Source organism: Panthera pardus, unplaced genomic scaffold, assembly GCF_024362965.1.
Source record: "Panthera pardus isolate Hobbes unplaced genomic scaffold, ASM2436296v1 HiC_scaffold_10, whole genome shotgun sequence".
NCBI classification, from domain to species: Eukaryota; Metazoa; Chordata; class Mammalia; order Carnivora; family Felidae; genus Panthera; species Panthera pardus.
Window position 1 is genome coordinate 11,962,922 of NW_026526655.1, and position 13,925 is coordinate 11,976,846.

The 13,925-nt window shown below is 54.4% G+C and overlaps 1 protein-coding gene across 1 annotated transcript in view; it reads left to right on the top strand.

Annotated features, from left to right (window-relative positions):
* Positions 1–5,557: 5,557 nt before the first annotated feature.
* IRS1 (insulin receptor substrate 1) overlaps positions 5,558–13,925 on the top strand; it is a 62,462-nt gene continuing 54,094 nt past the window's right edge. The window contains 3 exon segments of the mRNA XM_019445748.2: positions 5,558–6,048; positions 6,050–7,713; positions 7,715–9,398. Of these exon segments, the coding sequence (XP_019301293.2) occupies positions 5,671–6,048; positions 6,050–7,713; positions 7,715–9,377 (3,705 nt within the window). The 5' untranslated portion in view covers positions 5,558–5,670 and the 3' untranslated portion in view covers positions 9,378–9,398.

A 13,925-nucleotide genomic window follows, 5' to 3' on the forward strand; every position in this document is an offset into this window, starting at 1 on the left:
ATACTGAAATGCAAGTACTCGCGTTTCACAGCAGCATATTATTGTGCCTTTCAGCCAATCTGAAACTGTGTCACAGAAAAGATGGTGCCCGCATGGACCCGGCAGAAATGGTGTCACTGGGAGTGTGTCAAAAATGTAGGACATCAGCCTGCCCTAGACCTTCTGAATCAGAACCTGCACTTTACAAACACCATCAGATTTGAGAAGCATTGATCTTGCAGATTCTCGAGCCAAATGTCACTTTCCAGCTCACTTTCAGTTTCCCTACCTCACATTTTTTTTTTTTTTAATCTGAAAGGATGAGAGATTTTAATCACGAGAACAAGGTTATTAAGGGGAGGGGCATCTCCAGGCTCCCAAATCATACCATTTGTGATTGATGACTTTTAAATCAGAGGCCAATAGGCTGACATGGGATATTGTTTGCCCTGTGCCTACTTTTTCACGAGATCACAGTGTTCTGGAATTGTATTAATTCGTCCCCCACCTTCACTGTAAGCTTTCTGTGGGCAGGATCGTATCTCAGGAATCTAAATCTTCAGTGCCCTGCTTAATGCCTGACAAAAGAGGTGACCCTAGCACCTGAACAGAAAAAAAAAATGCCTATCAGTGATAGCCACCCTTCAAGTTCAAGCTTAAGGCTTCTCTCCTTCACAAAGATTTCTTTAGATATTTCATCTACCATGCTCTCCATCTGCTCTAAGTAAATATTTCTTATTCGAAATTTAACATATGTACATAGGACTTTAGGTATCATTCGTCATTATCTTGTATCTCTTATTATCCCATCAAAGCTGTAAGAAGCTCTTTTATATATTTTATACTGCCTTGAAGAGAAGGTATTCAAATATTTGTTACTATTAAGCTATCTTAAAAATAGACATTAAAATGAGAAAATCTGCAAGTTTTTATTTTCCTTCAAGCATTATTCTAAACAGCCAAAGTTTTAGAGATGACTATTTAAACAGCTCCTCCAGTTGTGAGCTATTTCTCTTTTTTTAAAAAAAAATTTAATGCTTATTTACTTTTGAGAGAGAGAGAGAGAGAGAGAGAGAGAGAGAAGGAGACACAGAATCTAAAGTAGGCTCCAGGCTCTGAGCTGTCAGCACAGAGCCCGACACTGGCTGGAATTCAAGGATGGCAAGATCATGACCTGATCCGAAGCTGGACCCTTAACCGACTGAGCCACCCAGGCATCCCTGTGAGCTATTTCTCTTAAGCAGAACATGTTCTGATATAGGAAATACTAAATGCTTTCTAATTGTCAGTTAGTTGTAGTTTCAGCCCATTCAAATCCAATTTCTGTTATTTCTGACACTGACTTATACTTGTCTTTGTTGACAATATATAAAATGTTTAATTTATAGCAGATTAATTCATAACCAAAATAAGTTTATACTTAGAGATCACTTTAGGGACGTAGGTAATAATTTACGAAGTTTTTACGATGTCCCTGATAGCATTACACATAGACCAATATTTTCATTTCAAGCTAAGTGTAGACATATTGCCCAATAGTGCATCCATGGCATGTGAAGTTTTAGCTCCTGGGATCATCACCGCATTTGTGAATATCAACACAACTGTTCCCGTGTTTAGATGAACCATTTCAGCTCTTAGTTTTAAAATGCACTCTAGTCTACCACACAACTTATCTCTAACTATCCTATAGATGGCAGCATTGAGCAACATATTTGGTAATAGGTTTGCTTTTCGGTTTCTGTGAATTTTCAGCTAGAGCTGAATTTTTCATACAGTGTGATTTCATTACAGCACGCCACAAGACTAATTTAGCACGTACAGTGACAAAATAATACTTGTACCTGCTCCAAATTACTTAGATTCCGCAAAAGCATCTCTTTCTCTTCTGTATCTTATATGAACCAAATGTGCATTTCCAGAGTAATCTCAACCCATTAATAAAAAAAAATGTGAAGAACAAATGAACTTACTATAGTACAATTATAATAAATATTAACCATTTTAAACGTTGGTAGTAAAACATCAGCAAATAGGAAGAAATGGCAATAACATCCCGTGATCAGCAGTAACCTTCCACCTGAAACCTGCTGGTCTGAATGGAATTTGTCGCGGCAATCTGGCTTATGTCATGATTTTTATACAAGTTTTAGCCACTGAAATTCAATTTTTAAGGCAGAAATCATTTCTCACTAAGACAAAAAAGCTTTTATATTATTATGTAATAATTTGTTTCATATGATTAAAATCCAAACCTTTCTGTGAAGGTTAGGGTAGAATATTTGTTTGCAATTAAATTGATCTTCTGGCTTTCTCCTCCTTTTAGGAAAGAGTATTTTGTTTTCCACAAAGGCATATTTCCTTTATTTAGCTTTTGGGGGGGGGGGGAGGGAGGTGGGGAAAGGAAGAGGATCATTTGAAAAGTAAAATTCTATGGATTTGGATTATTTTCCTACAAAATGATAAATACCCTCCAGTCCCACCCCGCGCTAACCATCAAACTTGCAAAAAGCCCTTTGGCCTTAGATTATGTTGACTAACGAATAACCCTTTCGTCTCACTTTTTTCTTGCCAAGGGTAAAAGCCCACACAATTACACTTTGCTATGAACTTCAGGCTTCCCTGCTCCGCAGCCCCCTTCTCTGCTCCCCACGAAGCAAGCTGTGCCCCCAGAATCCCGGTCCCTGTCGCTGCAGCCTCATTACCAAATATCTGCTATTTATAGCTTTGCTGTAGTGGGCACGTGTGCCCTCATCACCAAGCTGTCAGAGGGAGAGAAGGGCGGGCTTTCAATTCAACAGTGTGTACACAAATTACAGATTAACCAGGTTTAGATGAGCCTGCATGATGGCAGGGAACGTGAAGGTACGAGGAGAAATGAGAAACTCCAGGGTTCCGCAGATGCCGGGTCTCCCAACTTACATACCTTACGCCACTGAATGGCGCCTATGGTTCTCTCTCTCTCTCTCTTTCTCTCTCTCTTACTACGCTTTGCAACCTACCTTGGTACCCTCACCCTCTGTCCCCACCTCCCCTCCTGCTATGCAAGGCTTGAAAGACAGGCAGCCCTACCAATCAGCAGGCTTCCCCTGGAAACAGCCCCCGCCCCTCACCCCAGCTCTAGGCCCAGGCGCGCTCCGCCGCGGCCCAGCCGGCCGGGCCATTGAGCATGCCCAGCGCTTCCACTGCTGCGTTTCCCCGCGAGCATCCCGCAGTGTCTGCGAGCTGGAGGCAGAGGAGGGTCTCCGGCGTCGAGAGGGGGCGGAAACCCCACACTGGCCAGGAATGGGGTGGATAATTAAGACAGCGTTACCCTGAATGACAGACGTCATCTTTGTAGGGTTCTTAATGCCAGGCGGGCGAGCAAGGGACAAACTGCTTGTTCATAGGTCAGCTCACAAAAACAACTTTGGGGAGCGTTGGCATGTGGTGAGACGGAGACCCCAAGATAACTGTAAGACTATGCAAGCAGATCCAGGATGCTGACCTGTTCTACTCATGAAGTACCCATTTTCCCCGTAGCGTTGAGCTGGCAGGATCCTTGTTTTCTCCCGATTATCCTTGTGGTCAAGGGTAAAAATTTTATGGGGTGGTTCAATGGGTGTGGTGGTTCAATGGGTGCGTGAAACAAACACTTAAGCCAATATTTACACAGTAGGGTTTGGGCCTTATGAACCCCTCTGTAGGTCCCTAACATCCTTTTTTAAAACACAGACACATTTCGGAATATGATAAAGGACATCTTCGTTTTCTCGCCCAGCCTTCACCCCCGTGAATCCCCGCCCCCTCGCTAGGAAGGAGGTAGGGGGAAGCCGTGATATTTACATTTTTCTCCCCCCAGTTCCTCGGCAGTAACCCCACAGCGCTGGGTTTCGAACACTCTACCCGGATCCCTCTTCTCATTTGGAGTGACCAGAATCCCCCAGTAAATGCCCTTGGGCGTCCCTCTGTCCCTTCGAGGTACCTCTCCCTGCAGTGGTTTCGGGGATTCCAAGGTGGAAGGCTGGCCCAGAAGTCCCTTAGAAGACCTTATAAAAATACAGATTTCCTCACCGTGGCCTATCACTGTGAAACTGAAGTCTGGCTTCTCTATTTTCTGGAGGAAAGAGGCTTGACCAGAAGCCACCCTCTCGAGGGGTCGATCTTACCTGTTAGGTAAGAATCTAGCCCAGCTCCGGCGCCCCCTCCTCCCTGGGTCCTCCCACTCGGGGGCCCCGTAGCCGCAGTCCCCCCCCCCCCCCCCGCCGCCCCCCACCCTCACTCCTGCGTCTTCCCGAGCTCGCCCCCCCCCCCCCCGCCGCCGTTTTCCCAGACTCCCCTCGTGCTTTCGGGTAGCCACCCAAACACACCCGCCCGCACCCTCGGCGGGGATTCCTGCGGGCCGGGGGGCGCCCTGGGTGGCACGCGGGGAGGACGGCTCTGCGCCGGGGCGGGCGGCCGCGCAGGGGCGCTGCCCGAGCGCTGCGCCGGGGCCCAGCGCGGGCGCCGCTGCGGCACTGCCGGGGGGCGGAGAGGGGGCGGGCGCGGGGCGGGCTCGGCCGGGAATGTAGAGACCCGGGCGGGGAGCCTCCCGGCGGCGGCGGCGGCGGCGGCGGCGGCCGGGCTGCGGAGCGCGGAGGCTCCGTCACGTGTTTTTCTCCTCCGAGTGAGACGGCGGCGCGGTCGGCGGGGGGCCGGCGCGCAGAGCCAGACGCCGCCGCTTGTTTTGGTTGGGGCTCTCGGCAACTCTCCGAGGAGGAGGAGGAGGGAGGAGGGGAGAAGTAACTGCAGAGGCAGCGCCTCCCGGGGAAGAGGCGTCTTCCCCGACTCCTTCCCAAACCTCCCCCTTTGCCTCCCGCCCTCGTCCCCTCCCCTCCTCCCCTGCCGACTGGAGCGAGGGGCAGGGATGAGCCTGTCCCTCCGGCGCGTCCCCAGCTCCCTCGGCCGCCTAGTAGCGTTTCGCGTGGAAAAGGCACTTTCTCCGTCCGCCGAGATGGGCCCGAATGGGGGCTGCAGCGGACCCGTCCGCGGGCGGCAGCAGCAGCAGCAGCAACAGCCGCAGCGCCGCGGTCTCTGCGATTGAGCTGGTATTTGGGCGGCTGGTGGCGGCGGGGCGGTTGGGGGGTGGGAGGAGGCGGAGGAGGAGGCGAAGGAGGAGGAGGAGGAGGAGGGAGAACCCCGTGCAACGTTGGGACTTGGCAGCTCGCCTCCCCCTGCCCAAGGATATTTAATTTGCCTCGGGAATCGCTACTTCCAGAGGGGAACTCAGGAGGGAAGGCGCGCGCGCCTGGAGGGGCAACGCGGGGACCCCTGGCCGCCGCCGCCGCCCGCCTGCGCCAGACTCCAGCCCGGGCGGCGAGAGATGCATCTTCGCTCCTTCCCGGCCGCGGCGGCTGCGAGGAGACTTGGCTCTCGGAGGATCCCGGCTGCACTAGCGCCGGACGCACTGCCTCCCCCCCCAGGGCATGAAACGCCCGTAAACTCCGGCCGGGGCCACCTCCTTGGCGCAGCCGCTGCGTCCCCCCTTCGGCTGCCCCTCCCCGGCGCGGGCGGCGGCGTGGTGTTTGGAGTCGGGGGGTTCTGCCGCCTCCAGCCCTGTTTGCATGTGCGGGGGCCGCGGCGAGGAGCCTCCGCCCCCCCACCCGGTTGTTTTTCGGCGCCTCCCTCTCCTCGGCGGCGGCGGCGGCGGCGGCGGTGGCGGCTGGCAGCAGCATGGCGAGCCCTCCGGAGACCGAAGGCTTCTCGGACGTGCGCAAGGTGGGCTACCTGCGCAAACCCAAGAGCATGCACAAGCGCTTCTTCGTGCTGCGGGCGGCCAGCGAGGCGGGGGGCCCGGCGCGCCTCGAGTACTACGAGAACGAGAAGAAGTGGCGGCACAAGTCGAGCGCCCCCAAACGCTCGATCCCCCTGGAGAGCTGCTTCAACATCAACAAGCGGGCGGACTCCAAGAACAAGCACCTGGTGGCCCTCTACACCCGGGACGAGCACTTTGCCATCGCGGCGGACAGCGAGGCGGAGCAGGACAGCTGGTACCAGGCCCTCCTGCAGCTGCACAACCGGGCCAAGAGCCACCACGACGGGGCCGCGGCCCCCCGGGGCAGGAGGCGGCGGGGGCAGCTGCAGTGGCAGCTCGGGCCTCGGCGAGGCTGGGGAGGACTTGAGCTACGGGGATGTGCCCCCAGGACCTGCGTTCAAGGAGGTCTGGCAGGTGATCCTGAAACCCAAGGGCCTGGGTCAGACAAAGAACCTGATTGGCATCTACCGCCTCTGCCTGACCAGCAAGACCATCAGCTTCGTGAAGCTGAACTCGGAGGCGGCGGCCGTGGTGCTGCAGCTGATGAACATCAGACGCTGCGGCCACTCCGAGAACTTCTTCTTCATCGAAGTGGGCCGTTCCGCAGTGACGGGACCTGGGGAGTTCTGGATGCAGGTGGATGACTCTGTGGTGGCCCAGAACATGCACGAGACAATCCTGGAGGCCATGCGGGCCATGAGCGACGAGTTCCGTCCTCGAAGTAAGAGCCAGTCCTCCTCCAACTGCTCCAACCCCATCAGCGTCCCCCTGCGCAGGCACCACCTCAACAACCCGCCACCCAGCCAGGTGGGGCTGACCCGCCGCTCTCGCACCGAGAGCATCACCGCCACCTCTCCGGCCAGCATGGTGGGCGGGAAGCAGGGCTCCTTCCGCGTGCGCGCGTCCAGCGACGGCGAGGGCACCATGTCCCGCCCGGCCTCGGTGGACGGCAGCCCCGTGAGTCCGAGCACCAACAGGACGCACGCGCACCGGCATCGCGGCAGCTCCCGGCTGCACCCGCCTCTCAACCACAGCCGCTCCATCCCCATGCCTTCGTCCCGCTGCTCGCCTTCTGCCACCAGCCCGGTCAGTCTGTCGTCCAGCAGCACCAGTGGCCACGGCTCCACCTCGGACTGCCTCTTCCCCCGGCGCTCTAGTGCTTCTGTGTCCGGTTCCCCCAGCGATGGCGGTTTCATCTCCTCGGATGAGTACGGCTCCAGTCCTTGCGATTTCCGAAGTTCCTTCCGCAGTGTCACCCCGGATTCCCTGGGCCACACCCCACCGGCCCGCGGGGAGGAGGAGCTGAGCAACTACATCTGCATGGGAGGCAAAGGCTCCTCCACCCTCACCGCCCCCAATGGTCACTACATTTTGCCTCGGGGTGGCAATGGTCACCCCTACGTCGCCGGGGCCGGCCTGGGCACCAGCCCAGCCCTGGCCGGGGATGAAGGAGCTAGTGCAGCCGATCTGGATAATCGGTTCCGAAAGCGGACTCACTCGGCCGGCACGTCCCCTACCATTTCCCACCAGAAGACCCCATCGCAGTCCTCGGTGGCTTCCATTGAGGAGTACACGGAGATGATGCCTGCCTACCCGCCAGGAGGTGGCAGCGGAGGCCGCCTGCCCGGCTACCGGCACTCCGCCTTCGTGCCCACCCACTCCTACCCCGAGGAGGGTCTGGAGGTGCACCGGGGCCACCACCGCCCAGACACCTCCTCTCTCCACACTGATGATGGCTACATGCCCATGTCCCCAGGAGTGGCCCCAGTGCCCAGCAGCCGCAAGGGCAGCGGGGACTACATGCCCATGAGCCCCAAGAGCGTGTCTGCGCCACAGCAGATCATCAACCCCATCAGGCGCCATCCCCAGAGGGTGGACCCCAATGGCTACATGATGATGTCCCCTAGCGGCAGCTGCTCTCCTGACATCGGAGGTGGGCCCAGCAGCAGCGGCAGCGGCGCCGCCCCCCTCTGGGAGCAGCTACGGGAAGCTGTGGACCAACGGGGTCGGGGGCCACCACCCTCACGCTCTGCCACATCCCAAACTCCCCGTAGAGAGTGGTGGCGGCAAGCTCTTGTCTTGTACCGGTGACTACATAAACATGTCGCCGGTGGGGGACTCCAATACCAGCAGCCCCTCCGACTGCTACTACGGCCCGGAGGACCCCCAGCACAAGCCAGTCCTCTCCTACTACTCGTTGCCAAGGTCCTTTAAGCACACCCAGCGCCCCGGGGAGCTGGAGGAGAGTGCCCGGCACCAGCACCTCCGCCTTTCCTCCAGCTCTGGTCGCCTTCTCTATGCCGCCACCGCAGAAGACTCCTCCTCCTCTACCAGCAGCGACAGCCTGGGCGGCGGGTACTGTGGGGTCAGGCCCGATTCTGGCCTCCCGCACATCCACCATCAGGTCCTGCAGCCCCATCTGCCTCGAAAGGTGGACACGGCTGCCCAGACCAACAGCCGCCTGGCTCGGCCCACGAGGCTGTCCCTGGGGGATCCCAAGGCCAGCACCTTACCTCGGGTCCGAGAGCAGCAGCCACAGCCCCCCCTGCTGCACCCTCCGGAGCCCAAGAGCCCAGGGGAATATGTGAATATTGAGTTTGGGGGGGATCAGCCGGGCTACTTATCTGGTCCCGTGGCTTCCCGCGGCTCGCCTTCTGTCAGGTGCCCATCCCAGCTCCAGCCAGCCCCCAGAGAGGAAGAGACTGGCACTGAAGAGTACATGAACATGGACCTGGGGCCGGGCAGGAGGGCCACCTGGCAGGAGGGTGCCGGGGTCCAGCCAGGCAGAGTGGGCCCCACACCTCCTGGGGCGGCCAGCGTGTGCAGGCCCACCCGGGCCGTGCCCAGCAGCCGCGGTCACTACATGACCATGCAGATGGGCTGTCCCGGTCAGAGCTATGTGGACACCTCACCAGTTGCCCCCATCAGCTATGCTGACATGCGGACAGGCCTCGTTGTGGAGGAGGCGAGCCTTCCGGGGGCCACGGCCGCCGCTCCCTCCTCATCCTCGGCGGCCTCGGCTTCCCCCACTGCGCCTCAAAAAGCAGGGGAGCTGGTGGCCCGCTCTTCCCTGCTGGGGGGCCCGCAGGGACCCGGAGGCATGAGCGCCTTCACCAGGGTGAACCTCAGCCCCAACCGGAACCAGAGTGCCAAAGTGATCCGTGCGGACCCGCAAGGGTGCCGGAGGCGGCACAGCTCTGAGACCTTCTCCTCGACACCCAGTGCCACCCGGGCGGGCAACACGGTGCCCTTCGGAGGGGGCGCTGCAGGAGGGGGCAGCGGTGGTGGCAACGGCAGCGCCGAGGAGGTGAAACGCCACAGTTCTGCTTCCTTCGAGAACGTGTGGCTGAGGCCTGGGGAGCTCGGGGGAGCCCCCAAGGAGCCGGCCCAAGTGTGCGGGGCCGCCGGGGGTTTGGAGAACGGTCTTAACTACATAGACCTGGATTTGGTCAAGGACTTCAAACAGCGCCCTCAGGAGCGCCCCCCTCAACCACAGCCGCCCCCGCCCCTGCCCCCTCATCAGCCTCTGGGCAGCAGCGAGGGCAGCTCCACCCGCCGCTCCAGCGAGGATTTAAGCGCCTATGCCAGCATCAGTTTCCAGAAGCAGCCAGAGGACCTCCAGTAGCTCGACTGGACATCACAGCAGGTGCGTTTCATGGTGACAAAGTCAGAAGACAAAACTGCTTTGAACCCTGTGCTGGAATTCTCTTCCTCTTTGCCTAGGCCCCCCTTTCCTCTCCTTCCCACTGCTTCCTTAGGGGGTGCATTCCCAGGATGGGAGAGGTTAGGGCATACAAGGTGTGCTCTGCCCCCCTCCCCCGCCCCCCCCCCCCATGACACTTGGCTGGTGGTCAAATAAACCTGTTGGAGCAGCGGCCCAGGAGGCCTTTTTCATTTGAGGTTCCCAAGTGAAATACTTAACCGTATGATTTTCAAAAATATATACCCTACACCAGTGCTGAGGCTTGTGAAGTCCCTATATAAGAACCTTGTTCTCTTTATTGAAGTTTTCTTTTGACTGTATATTTAGGTCAGTCCCTAGAAGGAAGAGACGACAAAAATACTGGTTAATACAGGGTCTAAACCAAACCCTCCACTTGAGATAGTTTCTTGCAGCTCTTCAGGGTGATCTTATCAAGTTGCTCTGTGTCCTTTAGTTCTGTGATTTCACAATACCAAGGCAACATAAATAGCAGTGGAAACATCAATTTTTATTCCTGCTGCCCTAAAACGATTCAGGAGGAAGAGCTTATTCAGGCTTACATATTTAGAGAGACATACTTGCCTGTTTGTGACTCTCTGTAGAAAGTAATTATGGGTGACATTCTCTTTTTGTTCCCGAACCAGCATTTGTGAAATATTATTCACACACCGACCCACCACCTCACAGGCATGGCTGTTTTTATACAGGGTATGCAGTGAAGTCTGCTGGTGTCTGAGACCCATTATTAGTTAAGAGTTATGGAAATCCACCCCAGCGTGTCTGCCTTACCGTTGTCTGTTCTTGCAAAGGCCTCAGGGAGACATCACCCAGATCGTTTGAGGACTACTGCACATCTTCTGTAAAATTACTTAACATTTTTTTGTGTGTGGAAGAGAAAGAGTATTGAGCTAGGGGAGCGCGGGGGTCTGGTTTGATTTTGCATTGAATGTTAAAGCCCCTTCATTTGGGGGGCATTTCTGGTTGGTCTTTAAAGGCAAGAGTAGACACCTCAGTAAATGTGGAAACTTAGCCTGTTACGTCTTCTGTGGCTAAGGCTCTACTGAAAATGAAAAACATTTGTAATAGGAAATCAGCCTGTCCTTCATTCCGTTGAGCCTGTTTTCTGGTGGTCATAATTGTGGGAAGAAGAGAGGAGTGCAGTTTGCAAATAATGTGATGAGTTGGCAATGTAGAAGTTTCCAGCATTTGGAAACACTTTATTCTGACGAACTGATTATCTTGTGATAGTCTTTTTGATATATGCTTCACAGAATGAGCTTTTAAAAGCATTATTCTTCGTAATGTGTGTCCATTCATAAGAAATTGTGCATTGGGTTTCTATTCATAGGTATTTGCTTATCATGTGGCCTCAGTCTCCTTGATTCTAACAGCCTCTAATATTTGACCCCTATCCTTCTCTGTTTTCTAGAACAAGACATAGATATAAAAACATTCCGACTAAGATTTTAGAGGATATATTACACAAAGCATTATTTGATCAGTATTTAACCTCTCTTTTCATGAGTCACTAGACGAGAGATTTAATTGTATATATCAACATCAGTTAAAAACTTTGGTCATTTTTAAATGATAAAAAAAATGCTTAGGGGAAAACCCCTCTAATCCTTTAACCATTTATGCTGCAAAGTGTTTCATTTATAAAGTAATGAGAGTTTGAAGGAAAAAAGAAAAAAACCCAGCAGAACCAACATTGTGGCCAGAGGGGAGATGAAAGAGGACAGGAAAGAAGAAATTCTCCTCACCTGCTTTCTTCGGTCAAACCGGTCTCTTTTTATGTAGAGTAGAAGAAATAATATTTGCTCTAAAAGAAACTGATGACCAAATAGAGTTTTCATCTTTTCAAGGGGCTTTAAAATGCAATCCCCTTCACGTGGAGGGTACCTTAAAAACCAACCAACCAAAGCCAAACGATCTTCTGAGCTTTCTTAGGGAGAGTATAATATTTTGGAACACGCATATAGTCATATCCCTAATAATCTGGGAGTAGCAGCACACCATGCTTTCACAGCACCATGGCAGAAAAATTCGACAGTGCATATTGTACGATGTAAATGGCGAGATGAGAGGTGTGTGCGGGTGTTTTCTGTGAGGCACCGAATGCTGCTTGGCCCCCTTCCCATCGTGAATTCTGCTCACCTGCCTCTGCCCTGTTGAGTTTAAAGACAGTCCATTCTCCTCTGAAACACAAAAGCGGACCCGCCCCTGGCAAACAACTTTTCCCAGGAATGAGTATGCTGCTTTGTAAAAACATCCTTTTCCTAACTCCCTCGGCAATTTCTGTCTTTGCCTGCCTTGCTGTTGCTCAGGTAAAACCCGAAACTGGGAAGTAATGAGGCGCGCTTCCTCCTCACCCCCTCCTCCCCGTTTTATTAAACATTACGGCTTCTCCAGTATTTTTCTCTATTAAAGGAGAACATTTGTGAGGCAGCTCAGGAGCTCAGAACTGGTGGTTTTCCTTCTGATTGACCTCATGGCAGCTACCGGGTTTTGTCAACCTGTGTCTCCTTGGAGTTCTGTTTTTAGTTGTTTTCCGGCATCCCCTTCTCCCCTGTTCTTTGTTTCCCATCTCTTGTTTCCTGTTTCTGGCGTTGTCTTGTTGTGTGTGTGTGTGTGTGTGTGTGTGTGTGTGTGTGTGTGTGCGCGCGCGCGCGCCTCATTTCAGAATCTCGCAGTCCTTGTGGCCTACTCTGCAGAGAGTGGGTTGAGAGCCCAAGAAAGAAGGCAGAAAGGACACAGCAGCCCAGTTTTTCAATTTGTTTTTTAGTTTTGAAACTGCAGCTCGGGCACATAGATCAGGCTTTGGCAAAGGCACAGACCCAAGCCACCCCTTTTAGGTCCCCCCCCCCCCCTTATTTTTCTTTTTTGGTCATTTTGTTATGATCCCTTCAAAAAAAAAGGGAGGGGGGAGCATTTCTTTTCTTTCACTGCATTTCCTTGGGATTTCAAGGATTCCTACCTCCACGACTACCTCCCTCCTCCTCCCTCCTTCCCTTCCCCTCCCTGTGTGGCCTTTTTGTCTGGCGCATACCGTCTCAGCTCTGGCACTTTCCCGTTTCCCGGGTCACCTCCGCTTCCTGCATTCCTCCCTATTTATTTGGCACTTGGCTCCCCTCCCTCCTCCGAGCCCCTTGAGCCGGGGGTTGGGGAATCTGCAGCGGGGCTGAGGCCGCCCTCACAAACCTCCCACCCCGCCCACCTCCGGTCGCCTGGGGGCGCCGGGCTGCCTGGCCCCGTCCCCGCCCCGCCGGCCGCGTGGTGGTCGGGAGAGCCTGCTGAGCCCCGGCCCCTCGGTGCAGGACTGGCTCTGGGTGGGCGGGGCGGACGGGCGCGGATTGGCTCCCGCCAGAGCCAATCAGCGCGAGCATTGGCAGGACTGCGGAGGGCGCGGGGTGGGGCCTCGAGCGGGGGTCGGGCGGGGGCGGTGGGCTCGGGCCTCCGTCGGGGTCTCCGCGGTAGCCGGCGGGCTGGGCATCGGGGGCGCCAGTCGTCTACCTCTGTCCCTCCACCTCTTCCCTCTGGAGCCCGCGGAGCTGAGCCAGATGCGCGTCTCTCCCCCCGCCCCCCCCCCCCCCCCCACGCCCGAGGATGTTATGCTCTCAGCCTTATTCGTGCCTCCAGCCCAGAATCCCAAGAATGAGAAAGTCCAACCAGCCCACTGACAGAGGCCGGAAACACACACTTCCTCTTTTTTTTAATTGAGAAAAATCCAGGCCATGACCATGTGACATGCCCCATTTTGTTTCCCTCCTCTCTTTACTACGGTTTACTACGACGCCACGTTCCTTCATCTTCCTGTCTGGAAATCCAGGAGCACGTGGTTGTAGGATTGATTGGGTTGGCTCAAGATTCTTACATTTACGTCCCTTACTAATGGGAGGGAGGAGGGGGAAAAAAAACGGAGGAGGAAGTACAAGTGCTGTGGCTGGCACTGTTTGGGGAATCATTCAGGAAAAACTCATTTGGCTGGAAATTGCATTAGGGTCAACACTATATATCGAGCGGCTGCAGTTCGAAAAGCATGGAGCCAGATAAGATCAACAAAAACTGACCCTTCTAGGCCCAGGGGAGCTCCCAGTGAAATGAAAACGCCGGATATAGCTTGCAAATCATGAGAATCTAGAGATTGATTGCAAAGGCCTGGGTAGGGTTTGGTACTGAGGTTGGGGGAAACGCTGCTTAAGCTCTCAAAACCAGATTTGTTTTTTTGACCAGTGACAGCTCCAGTGAAAGATCATCAGGGGAGACTGGCTACCTTTCCTAAAGCTTGCTAGGTTTGTGTTGTGGCCCTCACATAACCAACAGCATATGAGATGTATTACTTGAGGGGATGGAAAATGTGTTCAGATCTGTCCTTTCTAAAATAAAGGAAAATAAAAGAAATCCTCCCCTTCCCCTCTCACCAGCCAGCATCCCTCATGCATCACTGCAGCATAAGCCCCAAAGGCAGCC